General features: G+C 43.1%; 1 protein-coding gene across 8 annotated transcripts in view; it reads right to left on the bottom strand.

Annotated features, from left to right (window-relative positions):
* Window positions 1-20398, bottom strand: part of kcnma1a (potassium large conductance calcium-activated channel, subfamily M, alpha member 1a) — a 322881-nt gene that overhangs the window by 20045 nt on the left and 282438 nt on the right. For 4 of the 8 annotated variants that reach the window (XM_064933978.1, XM_064933975.1, XM_064933980.1 and 1 more), the window contains 5 exons: window positions 18778-18871; window positions 9466-9589; window positions 6894-7118; window positions 5922-6114; window positions 2708-2821 (listed from right to left, as the gene is read on the bottom strand). In XM_064933978.1, the coding sequence (XP_064790050.1) occupies window positions 2708-2821; window positions 5922-6114; window positions 6894-7118; window positions 9466-9589; window positions 18778-18871 (750 nt within the window). Of the gene's footprint in view, window positions 1-778; window positions 863-2707; window positions 2822-5921; window positions 6115-6893; window positions 7119-9465; window positions 9593-18777; window positions 18872-20398 lie in introns of all 8 variants that reach the window. The other 4 variants (XM_064933979.1, XM_064933981.1, XM_064933974.1 and 1 more) reach the window with 2 other exon arrangements.

Raw genomic sequence — 20398 nt, 5'->3', positions numbered from 1 at the left:
AACCATATAAAAACAAACTTATTTTCAACCATTCGTAAATATGACTTTCCCTAGTAGAACCGTCTGGTCTTTATTTAACCTCAGATGAGAGGGTTCTCTTTCCAGCACCAGTGGACAAGAGCCTGAGATCCAACTGCATTTGAAAAGAGGCTTCACACAACACAAGGCGTTCTTTGACTCCTTCAACATCTAGGCTTAGGTAAAAAAAAGAAAGAAGCAACAACCCCAAAAATAAATAAAAATAAAAATCTTAAAAGGGAAGGATTGATCTATAGTTTTTTGAAATATGATTTCTTCCCAGGCTTCCTCTGTGCTGCAGAGGAACAGACATGTCAGTCAACCAGACAAGGGGGCTGATGATGCAAACGGGCCCAGGCCAAAGAGACTGAACCGGGAGGTGGTGGGGTGTTGAGGGAGGGGTTGGTGTCGGGAGTGGGGTGTGTGCTATGAAAACAGCCACAAGGACAGACCGAGCAATGATCAAAGTGCCGGAACGATGCTCTGAAAAAATAAAACACCACGGGAAAAAAATCATGAAATAAAAGGCCACAACAAGACAGTCCATTTTTCAACCAGAAACCGAGAATTAAAAATAAAAAATGTGTTCAAAGTGAAGCCATGGGAGCAGCCAGCGAGGACCTCGGCTGCAGCCAGATACATCAAGACAAGATGATAGAGATAGAGAGATAGATAGAGAGAGGGGGGTGGGGGAGAGAGAGAGAGAACAAAAGAACGAAAGATCGGACGGCAGCGAGCGGAGGACAAAAGCCTGGCTTACCCAGCTCAGTTATCATTTGTATGTTGATTCCACAGTTTTTTTCCTGACTGAATGAAACCAAAGGCAGTATTTTGCCAGGTTTAGCTAATGACAGTAAGACGTGTGGAGAGCAGAGGGGGAGAGATAGGGTCGTTATTGGAACAGCTTCAAAGAGAAGAAAGAAAGGCAGTTCTGTCTGAGACCACGCATCATGTCAACCACAGGATTAGACACTGACTGTATGTAAAGGTAGCCATGGTTGTCCATGACATGCGACTACGGCACCAGAGATGAAAGTACATAGCCCAGATGCGACTGAACCATACCACTAAAACACAAATTGCCAATTTGTACGGCTTTTAAGACACCAAAGGGATTTACAGTGTTGTATACATAAACCAACTTTATGTGACTCCATCAAATTGAGCTTGCAATTCAGCCAGCTTCTTAACATTTTCCATTAGACTTGCATCTTGACTATGGTGCTGTAAACTGACAACATTGACACTACAATTATAGTGTCTAGTTCCCGAGACTGATGTGCTCCACTGTACAATCGTTCTACTCTCAGAGAGGAGGATGACAATGTAAGTGATGCTCGTACTAATAACCAGGGCCTGACACTATATGTGGGGGTAGAATTATTCTAAATCAAACATAGCTGAAACTATTCCACATCAAAACGGACCTGTGCAATTAATTCATATCTAACCAAATACTGCAAGAAAAATCTGAATAGCTACACTTGTTTTTTGATTACATGTGTAGTACTCAAGAGTTTGAAGAAAGAGGGGTGAGAAAACATTCATGGTGTTTCATGTCCCTGTTTCTATCTGTGCCTCCATCCATCTCTTAGCCTCCTCACGCCTCAATGCTTTCTAATTGGGTCAGAGGGGAGAGATAGAGACAGAGTGGCCGGTCTCTAGTGCTTTATTCAGGGGTGATAGAGTGGCTCTAGTGGCCCTGGTCTCTGGTGCTTTAAAAACCCTCAGAGATGTGAAACTTTCATGAGTCCCCTGGACCACATGGACTACTAGAGAATACAGCCTGCGCCATTGTTATTATTAAATGCACCCATTTTGCTACTGTGGCACTTCTTAGCTTCCTCTCGCACTCTCTTTTTACTCTCTCCCTCTCCATCAGGCTGTTAATGGATAAATGGGACCTGGAAGAAGTGAGAGTGTTCTGACTTCGTAACGAGACATCTCAGCTAGAACTTTTTTTTTTTTACCTTTATTTAACTAGGCAAGTGAGTTAAGAACAAATTCTTATTTTCAATGACGGCCTAGGAACAGTGGGTTAACTGCCTTGTTCAGGGGCAGAACGACAGATTTGTACCTTGTCAGCTCGGGGGTTTGAACTTGCAACCTTTCGGTTACTAGTCCAATGCTCTAACCACTAGGCTACCCTGCCACAAAGAGAGTGACATTTGAAATGACAACAAATGCTCAGTTAGGTATCTAAATCCATATAAATCTCAGCCAAAGTCACTAATCATTAATCTTTATCGTCAACATATCGCTAGAATTAGTCATCACAGCCATAGAAAATAAAGAGTTCGGCCAACTAACCTCCACATTGGCATTGAACGTTCCAAAACAAAAAACATTCAAACCTGCATTCTAAGCGGAATGCAAAAGAATGTCCACTGAGCGGTTGGGGCCAACATGGCAGACCTGAAGGTAAGTGAGTTGGCCAAACTCGGTGTACAATGTCACAATATTTTCCCAACAGGCAAATGACATCACAACAACCAGAAAGTGGTTGAAATGACATCACAACAACCAGAAAGTGGTTGAAATGACATCACAACAACCAGAAAGTGGTTGAAATGACATCACAACAACCAGAAAGTGGTTGAAATGACATCATTATGACATTGTTTCAACGTGTTTTACCCGCTGGGATCTACCAGTAGTAAATGGTCAGTTGGTCAGTTGTGTGTCTCACCTAGTTCAGTGATGATGGGGATGTTGGCGCCGGTGGTGACGGAGGCCTGGCGTACTAAACCATGTACTGGACTGCTGTCTGGAGAGGACCGGTCCATTCCAGGAGGCGTGAAACCTACACAGAGCACACAGAAAGATGCACACAAAACCGTTGAAACTAACAGCAAGAGCTAGATACCCACAAAACAAGATGTACCGAAACCTACATCAAACAGAAAAATATATATTTATACACAGACTGACACAAAACCATGATATATTCCATTGTTGAAAGCGATGGCACAGAGAAACAACAATACAGACGGATACAAGACAATGAGATGTAATATTACAACACAGAGAGAAATACACCAAACCGTGAGATATCACACTGATATCACTTCACAAATCACATACCTCAGCTTCGGTGATTGAAAAGGTTATATGTCATTTTGTAGAAAAAACTGTCAACTATAATCGAAAAAAACAAAGTATGTTGATTGACCATACACAGTCTGTCAAATGCCACTATAACTTAGTAACACTAGACTATTCAGTAAAAGCTGCTGGGCTTACTGACTGAGATGGGCTCTTTGTATTGTTCAGAAGTGCAGATTGAAAGATGTGTAGACAGGGACGGAGAAAATGAAGCAGGCGCTTCCTAAAAATGTCAATATGGATATTGTGCTTTTAGGGGTCAGCTGAGAGACACATTTAGCATTCGCATCCTTCCATCAACCTGCCTGCCTTCCATACATTTTATATGTGCTTCATTTTGTTACCATAAAATTGGCAAAGTGGATCCTGAAAACCTTTTATCGGGAAAATAACTGTGCGATTCTCGACCATGAAATACAAGAGGCGAGTGATGGGTATAAATTCACATGACTTCACATTTTTGCATTTCCTCAAAGTGACACAAATGCCTTAAATCAGTAATGCGTGATACATAATGCATGACCTGTGTTGTGACATCCATCATTTATTGCTGACTGAAGCAAAACGCCACCTCATAGTTCTACAGCACAGCAGCGACAAAACAACGCACGACGGGAATATATTCAGGTCACAAAGTTTTAAAACAAATGTTAGACATTGGAGAATAGTTGGGAGGATGGAGGGGTTGGGGGGGACTTGAGGGGCTGTTTTACAGTACGGAATAGATATTCTCACCCTCCTCACTAAAGAGGACAACACCAACAGTTCAGCATTCATCACAAACTAGAGGCCGCACTGAATTATCTACACTCTTGTCATGTCAATTACTGAAACTGGGCATAGGCACGGTTTGTAGCAGTCAGAGACTGGAAGATCACTCAGAGTATGCTTCATTTTGTTGACATCTATAAAATATTACATTTATATCTCCAGAGAATGACAACTGGGTTTTGGATATTGCCTCTAAAAAAACATTATTCTTACATGATCACAGTAAACAAGAAGTCAAACATACAGTATCCAATTGTGAAAGTACTAACAATGGATAAAGTGAATACATCTGAAAAATAGATTTTCCAACAGAGAGGGCAATGTGTCAAAATCAGTTTGGCTACAAGTGACCAAAAGTTAGATGGAGAAAGCTGGAGAGTTCTACACAGATCATTGACTATCAGTCAGATTGTATATCTGAGTGAATTCATTATAATGTCTTGACTGCATTTGGCATGTACTTTTCCAGACTTCTAATACTGACAAACAAGAGGGAAATAGATTTTCTCACAAAACAAAATGGTTTTACGGCTTCCATACCATACAGGAGCAAACGCATCCGTGTGGGCTACAGACCCCCCACCCCCCAGGCACAACTTAGCTCTGCGGTCTACAGACTACATCGTACCGTAGACCTCAGCCATGTGAACGTCTCCCTAGCGATACAACTCTTTACTTATTCATGTGCACCTTCTTGCTTTAAATTTCACCCCCACATCTGAACAGGATATTGTCAGGGAGGAAGGAATCCACAAAGCTATACACTGTGATATATTACACCTGTGCGTGTGTGTGTGCGTGCGTGTGTGCATGTGTGCTCTTAAACTGCAATATTTTTCAGTGGAATGGATACAGAGGATGTAAGACAAACCCATTGATAACAATAGGCTTCATCAATCGACCGCCGTGACAGGCCTTTGGTTCCCAAATCTTTCGGTCACCAACTGAATGTTGCTCTGCTCGGTGTACCCCTTCGTGCATTTTTATCAGTAAGCCTATGACATCATGAGTCTTATCAAGTACCCCCCTGTGGATAGGCCAAGTACCCCCAGGGGTTATTGTACCCTTGTTGGTAACCACTGGTGTAGGCCCTCCATATTTGTGAATACTGCTCCCATGAGCAACAGAGACCTCCGATTTAGTCTACTCATTGTGACGACAGCACATCACTCACTCAGACCAGGAGAAATAATGCATTTTCCTAAATCATGTGGAAGTGCTTGGCATATTACGCATAAGTTCATTGGTCTATCTATGCGTAAGATACAGTCCCTCCATTATTTTCTGATCGTAATTTTTGTTGCCTTCTCAACAATCCCCTGCCTATAATGCGATGGTTTGCAAAATTGACCAATCGCTGTGCTATTACCACATAAAACAATCACCACACTAAAAAAAAAAGAAGGCTTGCAATTGTAACCAATCACCACACTAAAAAAAAAAGAGGGCTTGCAATTGTAACCAATCACTGCACTTTTACCTCATAAAATGGTTCAGTGAAGCCACACGTCAACACATTTATTCCCCCAACAGTGTATTTTCCTGACAAATTGGGACACAATAATTGAAAATCGACATACAAAATGTCAGAATTGCAGCAGTAAAATCAAGCATTTCTGCCCGCAAATATGACAAAAACACACTGCAGGATCCTGGAGGAACTGATTAATAGATGAATGGAGGAGGTAGAGGATGGACTGCCATGAAAAACAGCGGAAGAAGGCTGTCTGGTGATTAGTACTGGCTGGTTAAACATGATGACACCTGATGGGATATGAGGCTTATCTGTTTGTCTGAATGCATCAACAATCTGTTCCACTCAGTCTGCCAGACAGCCAGACACAAAACAACAGTCATGTGGTTTCACATCATTAAAGGATATTATTTAGGAGGTTGAACACCACTTTCCATTTTATTTACTGTGTGTATTTACCATTCTCCTCTCCTCCTCTCTTTACCCTCAACCCTGCAGACAGAACAGAACAGTGCAGAACAGTATTGTATCTTGTAGGCCAGCCAGTCCTTACCTTGGGAGTTAGCCTGCAAGAGCCCGATGCTGTCGTCAAACTGCATAGACTTGATGTTGAGCGACGCCAGAATGCATTCCTTATCCTGCAGCGAGGCGTCGTCGATATTGTTCTGATTGGCCGACAGTATCACGCACATGTCGCAGAGGTTGATGTTGACAGCCCTTAAATCTGCACGACTTAATGGCGTACCCTTCAGGCGCGGTGAAGAAAAGAGACGGACAGAGAGAAGAGAGAAGAAGGGGGAGAGAAACTAATTAGAGACTAAGTGAGGGGTGCTTTGGGAGATTAGATAACAAGTATTGTAGTTTTAGCGGCAGTGACATTCAGCTGATCTAACTGGGCACTGGGGAATCAGAGACGTGGACTAATCTAAAGGGCAGTGGGCGCTGAAGGCTAACAGGCCTGGTTTCTTAGGGCTCTCTGATACTCAGTCAAGGAAGCATTAACGAGCTCTAAAGCAGGCAGCCATGCCAGACTTTCACATCTGAGATGGCCAAGGAAGGGCAGCTGCAGTGTATTTAAACTCCGTATGAATAAACAGGATTCGCTGCTGTGAATTGATGGAAGATTGAATTCAGGAACCGGTTGTGGAATTGACAAGAACAGCCACAACAACCACGACAAATCACAAACAAATCCACAAAGGAAATACTATATCACTAGGTAATGCTATTACTGCTTTATCACTGCTTACAGTCATTTTACCCTTCACCTTAGATTGTTTTCATTCAGACAGTGCGAGGCAACAAAGGGAAGAGATCTCATAAGTCAACTGAGATAAGAAAATACAAGTAAACAGACTGAAAATGACAACGGTACAGCTGGGTTTGGTATTGAATCCTGGAGCGTTGTTACTGGTCTACTCACAGATAGAACTGATGGTGATGGCATTCTTTGGTATTGTAAGTACATGATGTTGTCAGTTGTATAACTTTGGCGTGTAACCGTACACATTACAGTGGTACTCACAGGTAGTATGGAGACCTTGGGGAAGTTGTGTAGAGTTTCCCACTCTCTCCTCAGGTACTCCAGCGAGCCCACAAACACTATGGGCTTCAGCTCGTGATAATGGAAGTTGCTGGCTCTCAAAGGCATCACCAAGTTTCGCAGCCCCACTAGAGCGGACGTGACATCTCCAAATATACAGACCACTACATGGCCGCTCAACACCGTCATGGATGCCTCACTCCGGGTCTGAGCAGGGAGAGAGAGAGGGGAGAGAGGGGGAGAGAGAAAGAGTGAGAGAGACATGGAGACAGAGAGAATAATGGGACGAGAGAGGGATTGAGAGAAACAAGAAAGAAAGAAAGAAAGAAAGAAAGAAAGAAAGGAAGAAAGGAAGAAAAAAAGAAAAACAAAGAATGAAAGAAAGAAAGAAAGAAAAAGAAAGAAAGAAAGAAAGAAAGAAAAAACAAAGAATGAAAGAAAGAAAGGAGATAGAGGTCAAACGCATAGCAGTCAGAAAACAGAGAGGCAGAGTGCTGATGAGAAACCCTGCAGACCCACCCTTTGCGGTGTTAGGCTCAAGGAGAACCCGGTACAGCTCAATGCAGTTGATACACTAAATGGTCAAGGAGTAAGGTGTATAAAACTGCTTTTCAAAGCCATGCTTGTGGTGGTTTTATACTATGACCCAGTACATAGAAAACAGTCGACTCACCTTGTAACAACAGAGAGGCATTGAGAGAAATGTGGATATACATTATTAGTATGTGGTTGTTACTGCTATGTGAGGGAAACGGTTTCTTTAGAGCCTACCGTACCTCAACAATGCTTCATTTTTGGCCCAATAGGTGCAAATAATTTCCAACTCCATTAGAATATGTATCATACAGAGCTAAAAACAGTGGAAACACATCAGTATCACCGTATCAGTCAAATGTTTGGACACATCTACGCATTCAAGGGTTTTTCTTTATTTGTACTATTTTCTACATTGTAGAATAATATTGAAGACATCAAAACTATGAAATAACACATATGGAATCATGTAGTACCTTAATGCAATCAGTTGTGTTGTGACTGTAGGGGTGGTATACAGAAGATAGCCCTATTTGGTAGAAGACCATGTCCATATTATTGCAAGAACAGCTCAAATAAGCAAAGAGAAATGACAGTCCATCATTACTTTAAGACATGAAGGTCAGTCAATCGGGAAAATGTCAAGAACTTTTAAAGTTTCTTCAAGTGCAGTCGCCAAAACCATCAAGCGTTATGATGAAACTGGCTCTCATGAGGACCACCACAGGAAAGGAAGACCCAGAGTTACCTCTGCTGCAGAGGACAAGTTCATTAGAGTTACCTGCACCTCCAAATAAATGCTTCACAGAGTTCAAGTAACAGACATCTCAATGTCAACAGTTCAGAGGAGACTGCGTGAATCAGGCCTTCATGGTCAAAAGGACAACAATAATAAGAAGAGACTTTGGGCCAAGAAACACAAGCAATGGACATTTGACATTAGAAATCGGTCCTTTGGTCTGATGTGTCCAAATTCTAGATTTTTGGTTCCAACCACCATGTCTTTATGAGATGCAGAGTAGGTGAACGGATGATGGTTCCCACCGTGAAGCATGGAGGTGGAAGGGTGATGGTGTGAGGGTGCTTTGCTGGTGACACTGTCAGTGATTTATTTAGAATTCATTATATTTAGAACACTTAACCAGCATGGCTACCACAGCATTCTGCAGCGATACACCATCCCATCAGATTTGCGCTTAGTGGGACTATCATTTGTTTTTCAACAGGACTTTGGCCCAAAACACACCTCCAGGCTGCGTAAGGGCTATTTGACCAAGAAGGAGAGTGATGGAGTGCTGCATTTGTGATGAGTTGGACGGCAGAGTAAAGGAAAAACAGCCAACAAGTGCTCAGCATATGTAGGAACTCCTACAGGGTGGCTACTTTGAAGAATCTAAAATACATTTTGATTTGTTTAACACTTTTTTGGTTACTACATGATTCCATATGTGTTATTTCATAGTTTTGATGTCTTCACCACTATTCAACAATGTGGAAAATAGTACAAATAAAGATAAACCATTGAATGAGTAGGTGTGTCAACTTTTGACTGGTACTGTATATAAAAAGTTCAATATCATCAAACTATACAACTGAAAATGATCTTCGGAGTCACATGTACTGTAGGACAATACCTACCATATCTGTTGATGGGTAGGTACTGTATCCCTGTACAGGATGTTAATAGCTGTGGTTAAACCCAGGTAACTCTACAGTAGGGTTGTCATAATACCAGTATCACGATACTATGATACTCGATTATCCACGGCAAAAAGGAAAACACAAGGCAGTCTAAACTCTTCAAAAATCTGCCTTTGTTCAAATAGTGTGCACCATAGCTTGGAAAATAAACAAATGTAACTGTGGGTGCCAATATATTGCTGTTTGTTTTTTTGTTCTCAACATTAGGATTGTTTTCCTCAAGAAATGAAGTCTGTTTCAAGTTTGCTTGCCATGCTACTTGCGAGTATTGCAATACTGGTGTCATGAAAACACTACAGGGAGACAGAAAACCACTCACCAGGATGACCTTCTCAATCTCTTTAGATGGGCACCAGTGGAACATTCCTGTGGAGTCGTACTGCTTCACATTCATGTCCATGTTCTCCATCTGCTCGTTCCCAGGGATTAGTAGAGGGTCATGCCTGCTGAGGGGACACAACACAACAGTATGAGCTCACCATGGTAAACATCATTTATACAGTATATATATTTTTTTTAACCTTTATTTAACTAGGCAAGTCAGTTAAGAACAAATTCTTATTTACAATGACGGCCTACCCCGGCCAAACCCAGACGACGTTGGGCCAATTCTGTGCCGCTCTATGGGACTCCCAATCACGGCCGGATGTGATACAGCCTGGATTCAAACCAGGGACTGTAGTGACGCCCCTTGCACTGAGATGCAGTGCATTAGACCACTGTGCCACTCGGGAGCCCAGTTGATCGTATTTGATTTATATGTGTTGTATTATTACCTAGTTTTGGTTGAAACCTGAAAACGACCACTCATTATCGCTTTCTGCTCAAATCCAAGATGAGATCAGAGTTGCTGAGGGATATTGGTAGCAGCATTGGTAGCATCATTGGGGTGAGAGGAAGGCTTGAGTTTCCACTGTGTCACCTGCTGAGCAATTAACCAAAATGTATGTTATTTTTGAACCGATGTTCTGTCAACTAATTGACAGAACATTGGTTCAATTACTTGAATTCGATTTCGTTCAGTTTTTTTTCTGTGAGCTCTATGCGCACATTGCACAGTTTCTCTAGAGATAAATCAGATCCAGACTGAACTGTGCGATGTAGTAGGGAGTTGTGGTTTCCATCAGGCCAATATTCTACATAGTTTAGCGCATAAAACATGGAAATTAACTACAATGACCATAATCCATTGTGAATCTACTTGTCTGGTCTGTGTTTCCTTTAATCCTGTTACCAAAAAAGACAGAAGAATGCTCTATCGTGAGAGGATATAGAGAGCAGCTGTTGCTTCACGTGGAGTCTCAACCTGAAAATACTTGATCTATGTGAAATGACCTCAAAAAGCACAAATCGCTCAGCATTAGTCACCGCTGACAAAGCTGACTGAGAGGCATTAGAATGGAGCGTCAATTACTGGCTTTTAGCTCTGTCTTGCTCACTCACGACGCAGCGCTACCAAGAGTAAAAGCTCTAACAGGACCGCACTTTAAATATTTCAGGAATTTGCCCAATCACATTTTGCGTTCCCAACTGATGTACATGAATGATTCATCAGCAGCGTGTCACCTTCAAACTGGCTGATGCACAGTGACGGGCCACTGAGTTTTATCAGGTGTTACGTTATCACTGACCATGGAAGAGTGGAGGGGGGGGATCCCGTCACTTTGGTAATATTAGTTCCACTGTGTTTGCACTCATTCTACAAGACATGATCTGGGATGTCCTCTGAAAGGGTTTCTAGGACAGAGGAATGGCCAAGCATCTTCTCTGACTGCGATCCATTCTGACTGAATAGAAAAGGGAGGATTCTGAATTGGTGTATAGGCACTTTTATTTTCTCCAGGCACCAACACACCTGATTCCACTAATCAATGGCTTGGTGACCTAGGCTACTTACAGTAATTAAATCACCCGTGTTAGTGCTGGGATAGAACAAACATGTGCACCCCATGGGGGTCTCCCAGGACTGGATTGAGAAACACTGGGTCAGAGAGTGTAGCTTTGAGCTGATAGCCTTTGCCAGACTACAAAGGCTTCTGTCTGTCTAGTGTCTACCAGGGGGCTACAGGGAAATAGCTCTCTCTCTGTCAGTATCACCTCAAAAACCCTTACATGTTCACAAAGCCATTGTCTGCCCATAGTTATTGTAAAGCACACAAGAACAAGTTAGAACACGAAGGATGTCCTGAAAACGCTAAAATTACTATTAACTGTATATATAGAAAAAACTGGCAAATATTTCCTATGTGGTTGTCAGAATACTTTTTTATGAATTCAAAAGCAGGGTAGGAAATAGCGTCTTACATTATCTGGGCCATTCCACCAATTGTTTTATTTCACCTAATTTGAACATTCTGTCATGAAGAGCAAATGTTCAAATCAATAAAAGACGTTCAGTTTTCCACCAGAAAAACACCAGAAAATGAGTACAACCAGCTCACCTGCTTTAACACTGAATTTTGTTTCAATGCTTCTGTTCAAAATAAAAAAATATTTAAAAAAATAAATAGTTTCACCATATTACAACAACAATTCAGTTCACGCAACAGGGTTGACCTTAAATTTAGGGACAGACGTAAATTAATCACTAATAATAATAAATAATAATCTTCATAAATGACGTTGTCAAAGCTACAAAATAACTAGGGCTTCATAATGATGGTAAAAACATGGAGAAATGTTTGGGTTAAGTGGGTTAAAATCTTCCTAGATGTCACAGAGGCTGCACGAAGCGCCATGTCAAAATGTTGAATTTTGGAACTTAAGCAAATCTTTACTCATATAAAAGTCGAATTTATTGAATGTTTTGTGTCAAAATTAAAGGGCATTCATTTAATATAACATGCTTTAAAAATTCAAAATGAAATGCACAATTTCTACCTAAAATATCAAAGAGATGCAAAAAAAAATCAGTATTTCGTGGAACGACTCATATGTTGCTTCTTTATGAGGGTGACATTGGCATAAAGTGTGAGAAAACAGCACATCTCAATCACACTCTCTCTGTTCATTACATTGCAAGAAATATCACATGAAAGATGTGTCAATTAGTTCCCTCCATCTCTCTCTCATTTTCTCCCTCAGGCTCGCAATCTTTCCCTCACTCTCTCCCTCACTCTCCCTCTCCCTCCTTTGCTCTCTATCTCTCTCCCTCCCTCACTCCCTCCTTCTCTCCTCTCTCCCCCTCACTCCCTTCCCTCCCTCCCTCCCTCCTTCTTTCTGTCCCTCCCTCCCTCCTTTCTGTCCCTCCCTCCCTCCCTCCTTTCTGTCCCTCCCTCCCTCCCTCCCTCCCTCCCTCCCTCCCTCCCTCCCTCCCTCCCTCCCTCCCTCCCTCCCTCCCTCCCTCCCTCCCTCCCTCCCTCCCTCCCCCTCCCTCCCTCCCTCCCTCTTTCTGTCCCTCCCTCCCTCCTTTCTGTCCCTCCCTCCCTCCCTCCTTTCTGTCCCTCCCTCCCTCCTTTCTGTCCCTCCCTCCCTCCCTCCTTTCTGTCCCTCCCTCCCTCCCTCTGTCCCTCCCTCCCTCTTTCTGTCCCTCCCTCCCTCCCTCTGTCCCTCCCTCCCTCCCTCCCTCTTTCTGTCTCTACCTCCCTCCTCCTCTCTCTCCATCGCTCTCTGTCTGTATGGTGCAGGTGTTAATAACTCTGACAACATTTAGTGCTTTTACACCCGGGCTGAATATTTCATTCTGAGCCGCGTGTTGCACCACTCACTCTCCATGAGCCCCTGTCACTTCAATCTGGGCACGTGGGGGCTGACTAGTGCAGGCAGGCAGGCAGGCAGGCACCTCCTCCTCCACTACCTTAGACAGCTATCTTTCACACAACTGTCAGCGGTGTGACTGCCTGCCTGTGTCTGTCTGTCTTCCTGTTTGTCAGGAGCCCTGTAACCCTCCTCTTGCCTCACCTCCTTTCCTCTCATCTCATCTCCCTCCTCTCCTATTTCCTTTCCTCTGCACTCTCTATCTTCTCCCCCTCCATTCGCTCTCCTCTCCTACTCTCCTCTAATCTCCTCTCTCTCCTCTACTTGCTGTCCTCTACCCTACCATAGAATCAACCAGGGTGAACTGCACGTTAACAGACATGACATTAGCGTCTGCCAGACCCCACCAGAGTATATACGAGTGGCTAACGTGTGTCCTGACTTCTTGTCCAGGAGCACGGTTGGCCGAGGAATGCGTGCGACGCCGAACACAGCTCGTTAGCTCAATGACACGTCTGATTGGCAGATAGGGAAATGACTTTATATTTGCACAGGCTGAGCTGGCCTCCAGACTAACATTTTCAGAAATCAGATATCTATCCAGTGCTGTGTTGGCTTTCCCTGTCCCTCTTGTACTGTATCCGTTTACAATAAAGTGTGTGTGTAAGATGCTATGGATATAATGTATCTTACAATACAAAAACATTTTTTGTAGAATATTCATATTAAATTGGCAAGATAATGACCAGTGTAAATGTACATTGCAACATACAGTGCCCTCCGTAATTATTGGGACAGTGAAGCATTTTTTCTTATTTTGGCTCTATAGTCCAAACGTTTGGATTTCAAATCAAACAATCCTGAATGAATTGTGAATAATGATGAGTGAGAAAGTTACAGACAGACAAATATCATACCCCCCCCCCCCAAATGCTGACCTCCCCTGTTATTGTAATGGTGAGAGGTTAGCATGTCTTGGGGGTATGATATTTGTCTGTCTGTAACTTTCTCACTCATCATTATTCACCATTCATTCAGGATTATCTGTAATCATGATAGTGTCCACATTACTGTGGAAGTGTTTAGAAACATATTGTATTTATATTTACAAAAAACAAATGACTCCAAAATGACACAATACATTAGTTACCATGAATTTCTATTGGGCATCTGAAACACAACCAAAACAAACAGCAAATGCATCCAACGATTTGTAGTCACAAGCTTGACGTAGTCATTCCATGCTATGAATACGTGACCAAATACTACATGTTTTACTCCTTTAATACAGTGAATTTGTCCCAATACCTTTGGTACCCAAAAATGGAGGAACTATTTACAAAAAGTGTTGTAATTTCTAAAAGTTTCACTCGATATATATGAAAATACCCTCAAATTAAAGCTGACAATCTGCACTTTAACCTCATAGTCATTGTTTGATTTGAAATGTAAACGTTTGGAGTATAGAACCAAAAGAGGAAAAAATGCTTTACATTCCCAATAATTACAGAGGGCACTGTATTTGCATTTAATTGCCTTCTCTAAAGAAAAGGCCTTACTGTACAGTAGCCTAGGCAATAAGAGACAGCCCATATCAGAAGAGAAATTGCCCTCTCTCTCTCTCCCTCAGTGTATATTTCAAACAGAGATGAGTTATTCCAGTGCATCGTTCTGCAGTCGCTAGCTTGGGATGTGTGCTCCCCCAATCCCTCTCCAGCAGGCTATGAAGGCAGCCTCTCGCTTTGAAAATTCTACCCATCATGCAAACTGACAAAGGCATGATTTTCAAAAACCCACAGCCAATCTGTTGATCATTATTTATTTACAAAGGCCTTCAGGCAGCAAGTCCTGTAAAAACCAGACTTGATATAGTATACGCTCTCTCGGTCTCTCGCTAGCTCGCTCTCTTTTATTCCCCTCCTTGCTTGTAGAGTAAAGTGTCCCTAAGGCTACCTCAAACAATCACTTTTCATTGCACATAAAATCCAACTTGTAAAGCTTATTTAATATATATGGTATCATATATTGACAGGGGCTGGGGGGAGGGGGAGGGGGCTATGGAGGTGGGCGTTGTGGTCGGCGCTGGGTAATTTGATGTTTTGCTGAGGGCTATGACTTGAAAAAGCCTACACCTAGAACAGAGGACCTGTCATCCGCAGCACCCAAGAGCCAGCAGAATACAGAAGCAGCCCTAAAGCAGAGACAACTTTGACACCGCTTTGAAGCGTTTTTAAAACCAAGTAAATAACTCCCAAGAATTATTATCACTGTAAGATCAAAGCGGAGATGCATATATTACATGGCAAACGGGGACCATCTCCTCTACAGAGGAGAGAACGAGAGAAGGTTTATTGCTTTAAGTTAGGAAACAAAAACTAAGGAGCCATATAAACTAGCAGTTAGCTGGAAGCGTGCCAATTTCTCTTTCGTTTGTATCAGTTTCCTCTTTTTAAACTCCCTAAGGTCGATGTCCGCACCTCCGCTGAAATCTTATTAGCATCATTTAAAAATCCCCATCAAAATATGTCAGTTTAAGCTAGAGATGTCGACCTTCAGCATCTGAGGTGAAAGGTGGCAGGGCTAGAGCGGTGCCAGACCATGAGAAATCATGAAAATAGGTGCTTCTCTTCTCCTGAAAACGTCTGTAGTGTCCGAACGGTTTGGCCTACAAGCTATTATGACCCCTCTGTGGAAAGACAAGACTCTCACGGTCACGGACATGTTTTGCTCCAGAATGCCCACAAGCCTCACAAGGCTAGTCTGAATGTAGCCGGGTACCAGTTTTTAAAAATGATGTAAATATAGTGCATTCAGAAAGTATTCAGACCCCTTGACTTTTTCCACATTTTGTTACATTCATTCATTGCCTTACTCTAAAATTGATAACAAACATATTTAATGCTTAGCAATCTATACACAATACCCCATAATGACATGCGAAAACAGGTTTTTAGAAATGTTAGCAAATGTATAAAAATTTTATTTACATAAGTATTCAGACCCTTTGCTATGAGACACAAATTGAGCTCAGGTGCATCCTGTTTTCATTGATCATCCTTGAGATGTTTCTACAACTTGATTGGAGTTCACCTTTGGTAAATTCAATTGATTGGACATGATTTGGAAAGGCACACACCTGTCTATATAAGGTCCCACAGTTGACACTGCATGTCAGAGCAAAAACCAAGCCATGAGGTCAAAGGAATTGTCTGTAGAGCTCCGAGACAGGATTGTTTCGAGGCACAGATCTGGGGAAGGGTACCAAAACATTTCTGCAGCATTGAAGGTCCCCAAGAACACAGTGGTCTCCATCATTCTTAAATGGAAGAAGTTTAGAAACACCAAGACTCTTCCTAGAGCTGACCGCCCGGCCAAACTGAGCAATTGGGGGAAAAGGGCCTTGGTCAGGGAGGTGACCAAGAACCCGATGGTCACTCTGACAGAGTTCTAAAGTTCCTCTGTGGAGATGGGAGAAACTTCCAGAAGCCCAACCATCACTGCAGCGCTCCACCACTCAGGCCTTCATGGTAGAGTGGCCAGACGGAAGTCACTCCTCAGTAAAAGGCACATGGACAGTCCGCATGGAGTCTGCCTAAAGGACTCTTTAGATTCTCTGGTCTGACCAGAGAAACAAGATTCTCTGGTCTGATGAAACCAAGATTGAACTATTTGGCCTGAATGCCAAGCGTCTCGTCTGGAGGAAACCTGGCACCAACCATACGGTGGTGGCAGCATCATGCTGTGGGGATGTTTTTCAGCAGCAGGTACTGGGGAGACTAGTCAGGATCGAAGCAAAGATAAAAGGAGCAAGTACAGAGAGATCCTTGATGAAAACCTGCTGCAGAATGCTCAGGACCTCAGGTTCACCTTCCAACAGGACAACGACCCGAAGCACACAGCCAGGACAATGCAGGAGTGGCTTTGGGACACGTCTCTAAATGTACTTGAGTGGACCAGCCAGAGCCCAGACTTGAACCCATTCGAATACCTCTGGAGAGACCTGAAAATAGTTGTGCAGCAATGCTCCCCATCCAACCTGACAGAGCTTGAGAGGATCTGGAGAGAAGAATGGGAGAAACTCTCCAAATACAGGTGTACTGAGCTTGTAGTGTCATACCCAAGAAGACTCGGGGCTGTAATCGCTGCCAAAGGTGCTTCAACAAAGTACTGAGGAAAGGGTCTGAATACTTATGTAAATGTGATATTTCAGTTTTTATACATTTGCAATACATTACACATTTGTATAAAAAAAACATTTTTGCTTTGTCTGTACGGGGTATTGCGTGTTGATTGATAAGGGGGGACTATCTGTTCACCCATGTATGAAAGCCTCCCCACCTCCCCCGGCTTAGAGGGTTTTAAACAAGTGGACAAGTAGTACATACAAGAATACATAGGACTTCTTTTGGATGCTGTTCAAAGGTGCTCTAAGGGGACCTAGTAACAACTCTGTCACACTAAGTACACTAAAGGATTTGATGTAGTTTTGCAGAGGACATACAGTAAGGGGACCTAGTAACAACTCTGTCACACTAAGTACACTAAAGGATTTGATGTAGTTTTGCAGAGGACATACAGTACACAGGAAAATATCCTATAAACTAAAATACTATGTTTTAGTGAACAGCACCACCCTTTCTAGCACTTGACATAAAGATATGAGAAAACAATAACTTTTGTGAGAAGAAATTTGCAAACATAATTATAAAATCTTTCACCCACTTGTGAGTGAAACATAGTTCTGAAACAGACATGCGATCGAGAAAAGCACATATATTTTACTGTGTCCCTATGTATGCTTTCACTGTACTTTTAATACACTTGAAGACACGTTTTTTCAAGATCGAATGGTATATAATGCCTTAAATATATGCTCTTCAGCTCCAAACATTTTGTGACTTGCATGACAAAAAATACACAGCACCATTAGGAGATGTCTATTGTATATTTATAAGACACAGGGGCCTAACAATCACTAATTTAAAAGGGAGTGGAACTACTCTGTGACCCTGTTCTCTCCCATCTTCACCACTGTGCTTCCACCCTGCCACCCCGATTGGACAGCCTCCACTCTCTCGGCATTTTCACGCTGTCGCGTTCCTACCGCTGTCTCTCTCCTCCCGCACAAAAAAATGAAACCCTTTTATCTTTCAAAATCAATTAACTGCAGTTTAATTCCAGAGGACAGGATAAAGGGAAGGTAATACTGCAAATTCATTTTTGATTGCGATGATACATCTCACATATGGCCTTAAGTAGCAGAAACAGTAGTCGTAAGGGTTCCCACAATAGATCCCACTGCCCCGGGGCAGAGGAACCACAGGGAGGACTCTGATTGGTTGCTGGTGTCATTAGTGCCAGCGTTGTTTAAGGACTACATGTGGACGGGACTGGAGGGGGGTTGGGGGGGGGGCTGAAGGGGTGACAGATGACACTATAAAGCCAGAGGATTTGTTTTTCAAACAGCTCCTCCTCCTCTCACAGACTCTGTTTTTCATGACAGAAATATTTCAGCTCTGTCATTACCCACTGTCTGACAGCATGCCAGTCTAAACACCCAAGCCGTCCTCTCCTTTTCACACTCACTTTCTTCCCCCTCTCCTCTCTCAATCATTCGCTCCCCCCCCCCTTTTTGGCTCCCTCCTCCAACCATCCCACCACCATCTACCCGTCTCGCCTTCTCCCACCTCTCACTCTGACTTTCTTACTCTCCTCCTTATTTGTTCCCCGCTTCCCCACCCTCACACTTCCTCTCTATCTTTCTGTCTGCTTCCCCACCCTCACACTTCCTCTCTATCTTTCTGTCTGCTTCCCCACCCTCACACTTCCTCTCTATCTTTCTGTCTGCTTCCCCACCCTCTATCTTTCTGTCTGCTTCCCCACCCTCACACTTCCTCTCTATCTTTCTGTTTGAAGCATCAAATCAATGTCTTACCTCATCATTTTGGGCGAGTTGTTGGGTGAGTTTCGCATACCTCCGTTCCGCTGCTTTTTTTTGGGCGACAGAGTTGACGGGTGCTCATCTTCAACTGCAAACACATGCAAAGAGTGTCAGGCTATGGACAGACGGGGAGGTTAATGTTAGCTAGAACTGACACGGCAAAGAACACCAAAGCCAACACTCAATCAATCAAACATAGCAAAAAAACTAAACACCAACAACAATAAAAAATCATAGAAAAACAACAATATGTCAGTCAGAGAGAAGACCGTCAGAAAGAAAACACATTAGTTAGTAGCAGACAAAGGTCAATTTGAGAAACGCAGGAGAAAAAAAAACATGAAGAGAAAAACCACCTAGTAAGATCTGACAAATTCGCCATCGGCTCACTCCGCCAAAGCCCAACCCCTTTGGTTCTGTTCCTCTGGACTGGGTTCTATAGAGTAGGACTGGATCACTTTAGATCCAGTATGTCCAGTATGTCTTTAGATCCAGTGGCAATCTTTGGATCCAGTCTAGTCTGCGTGTGGTTGGACCAACAGCAGTCTGCATCAGTGTGCCAATGCTTTCCAAGGCCAGCCAATATGGGCCATGTGACTAGGACAGACTGTCATTGTCAGTAGGCCATAGTGGACAAATGCAATGACAGAGAGACAGACACAGAGAGAGACACAGAGAGAGACACAGAGAGAGACCGAGACAAAGAGAGAGACCGAGACAAAGAGAGAGACCGAGACAAAGAGAGAGACCGAGACAAAGAGAGAGACCGAGACAGACAGACAGACAGACAGACAGACAGACAGACAGACAGACAGACAGACAGACAGACAGACAGACAGACAGACAGACAGACAGACAGACAGACAGACAGACAGACAGACAGACAGACAGACAGACAGACAGACAGACAGACAGACAGACAGACAGACAGACAGACAGACAGACAGACAGACAGACAGACAGACAGACAGACAGACAGACAGACAGACAGACAGACAGACAGACAGACAGACAGACAGACAGACAGACAGACAGACAGACAGACAGACAGACAGACAGACAGACAGACAGACAGACAGACAGACAGACAGACAGACAGACAGACAGACAGACAGACAGACAGACAGACAGACAGACAGACAGACCGACAGACAGACAGACAGACAGACAGACAGACAGACAGACAGACAGAGAGAGAGAGAGAGAGAGAGAGAGAGAGAGAGAGAGAGGATGGTTCTGTGTGCAATTTGGTTGTTTTGAATGGATGACTAATGTGGCAGACCCCCACCTCATCATTCCAGCTCTAGATATGGGTAGGGTTTTAAAATTCCAGTAACTATACCCAAATTCCCAAGTTTTCCAGAAATCCTGGGTTGGAAGATTCCCAGGATCAGGAGAGAATAAAAAAGAAATCTGGAATCCTCCTACTAATTTTGGGATAGTTAACGCAATTTTCCAACCCTAGCTACAAAGCACAATGGCTCTTCTATAGGTCTAAGCTCCAAGCCATGAGCACTCAGCCAATCAGGACTGCACGAGCATCCCAGAGTAGCCAATCACATGCCCAACCAGCACTCCAAACAGGGCATGATTGAGTAGCCTAGCATTAGCCAAG

Source organism: Oncorhynchus masou, chromosome 24 (assembly GCF_036934945.1).
Source record: "Oncorhynchus masou masou isolate Uvic2021 chromosome 24, UVic_Omas_1.1, whole genome shotgun sequence".
In the NCBI taxonomy this organism is placed as follows: domain Eukaryota; kingdom Metazoa; phylum Chordata; class Actinopteri; order Salmoniformes; family Salmonidae; genus Oncorhynchus; species Oncorhynchus masou.
The sequence above is the reverse complement of the archived record's forward strand: the minus strand, read 5'-3'. Positions and strand labels throughout refer to the sequence as shown.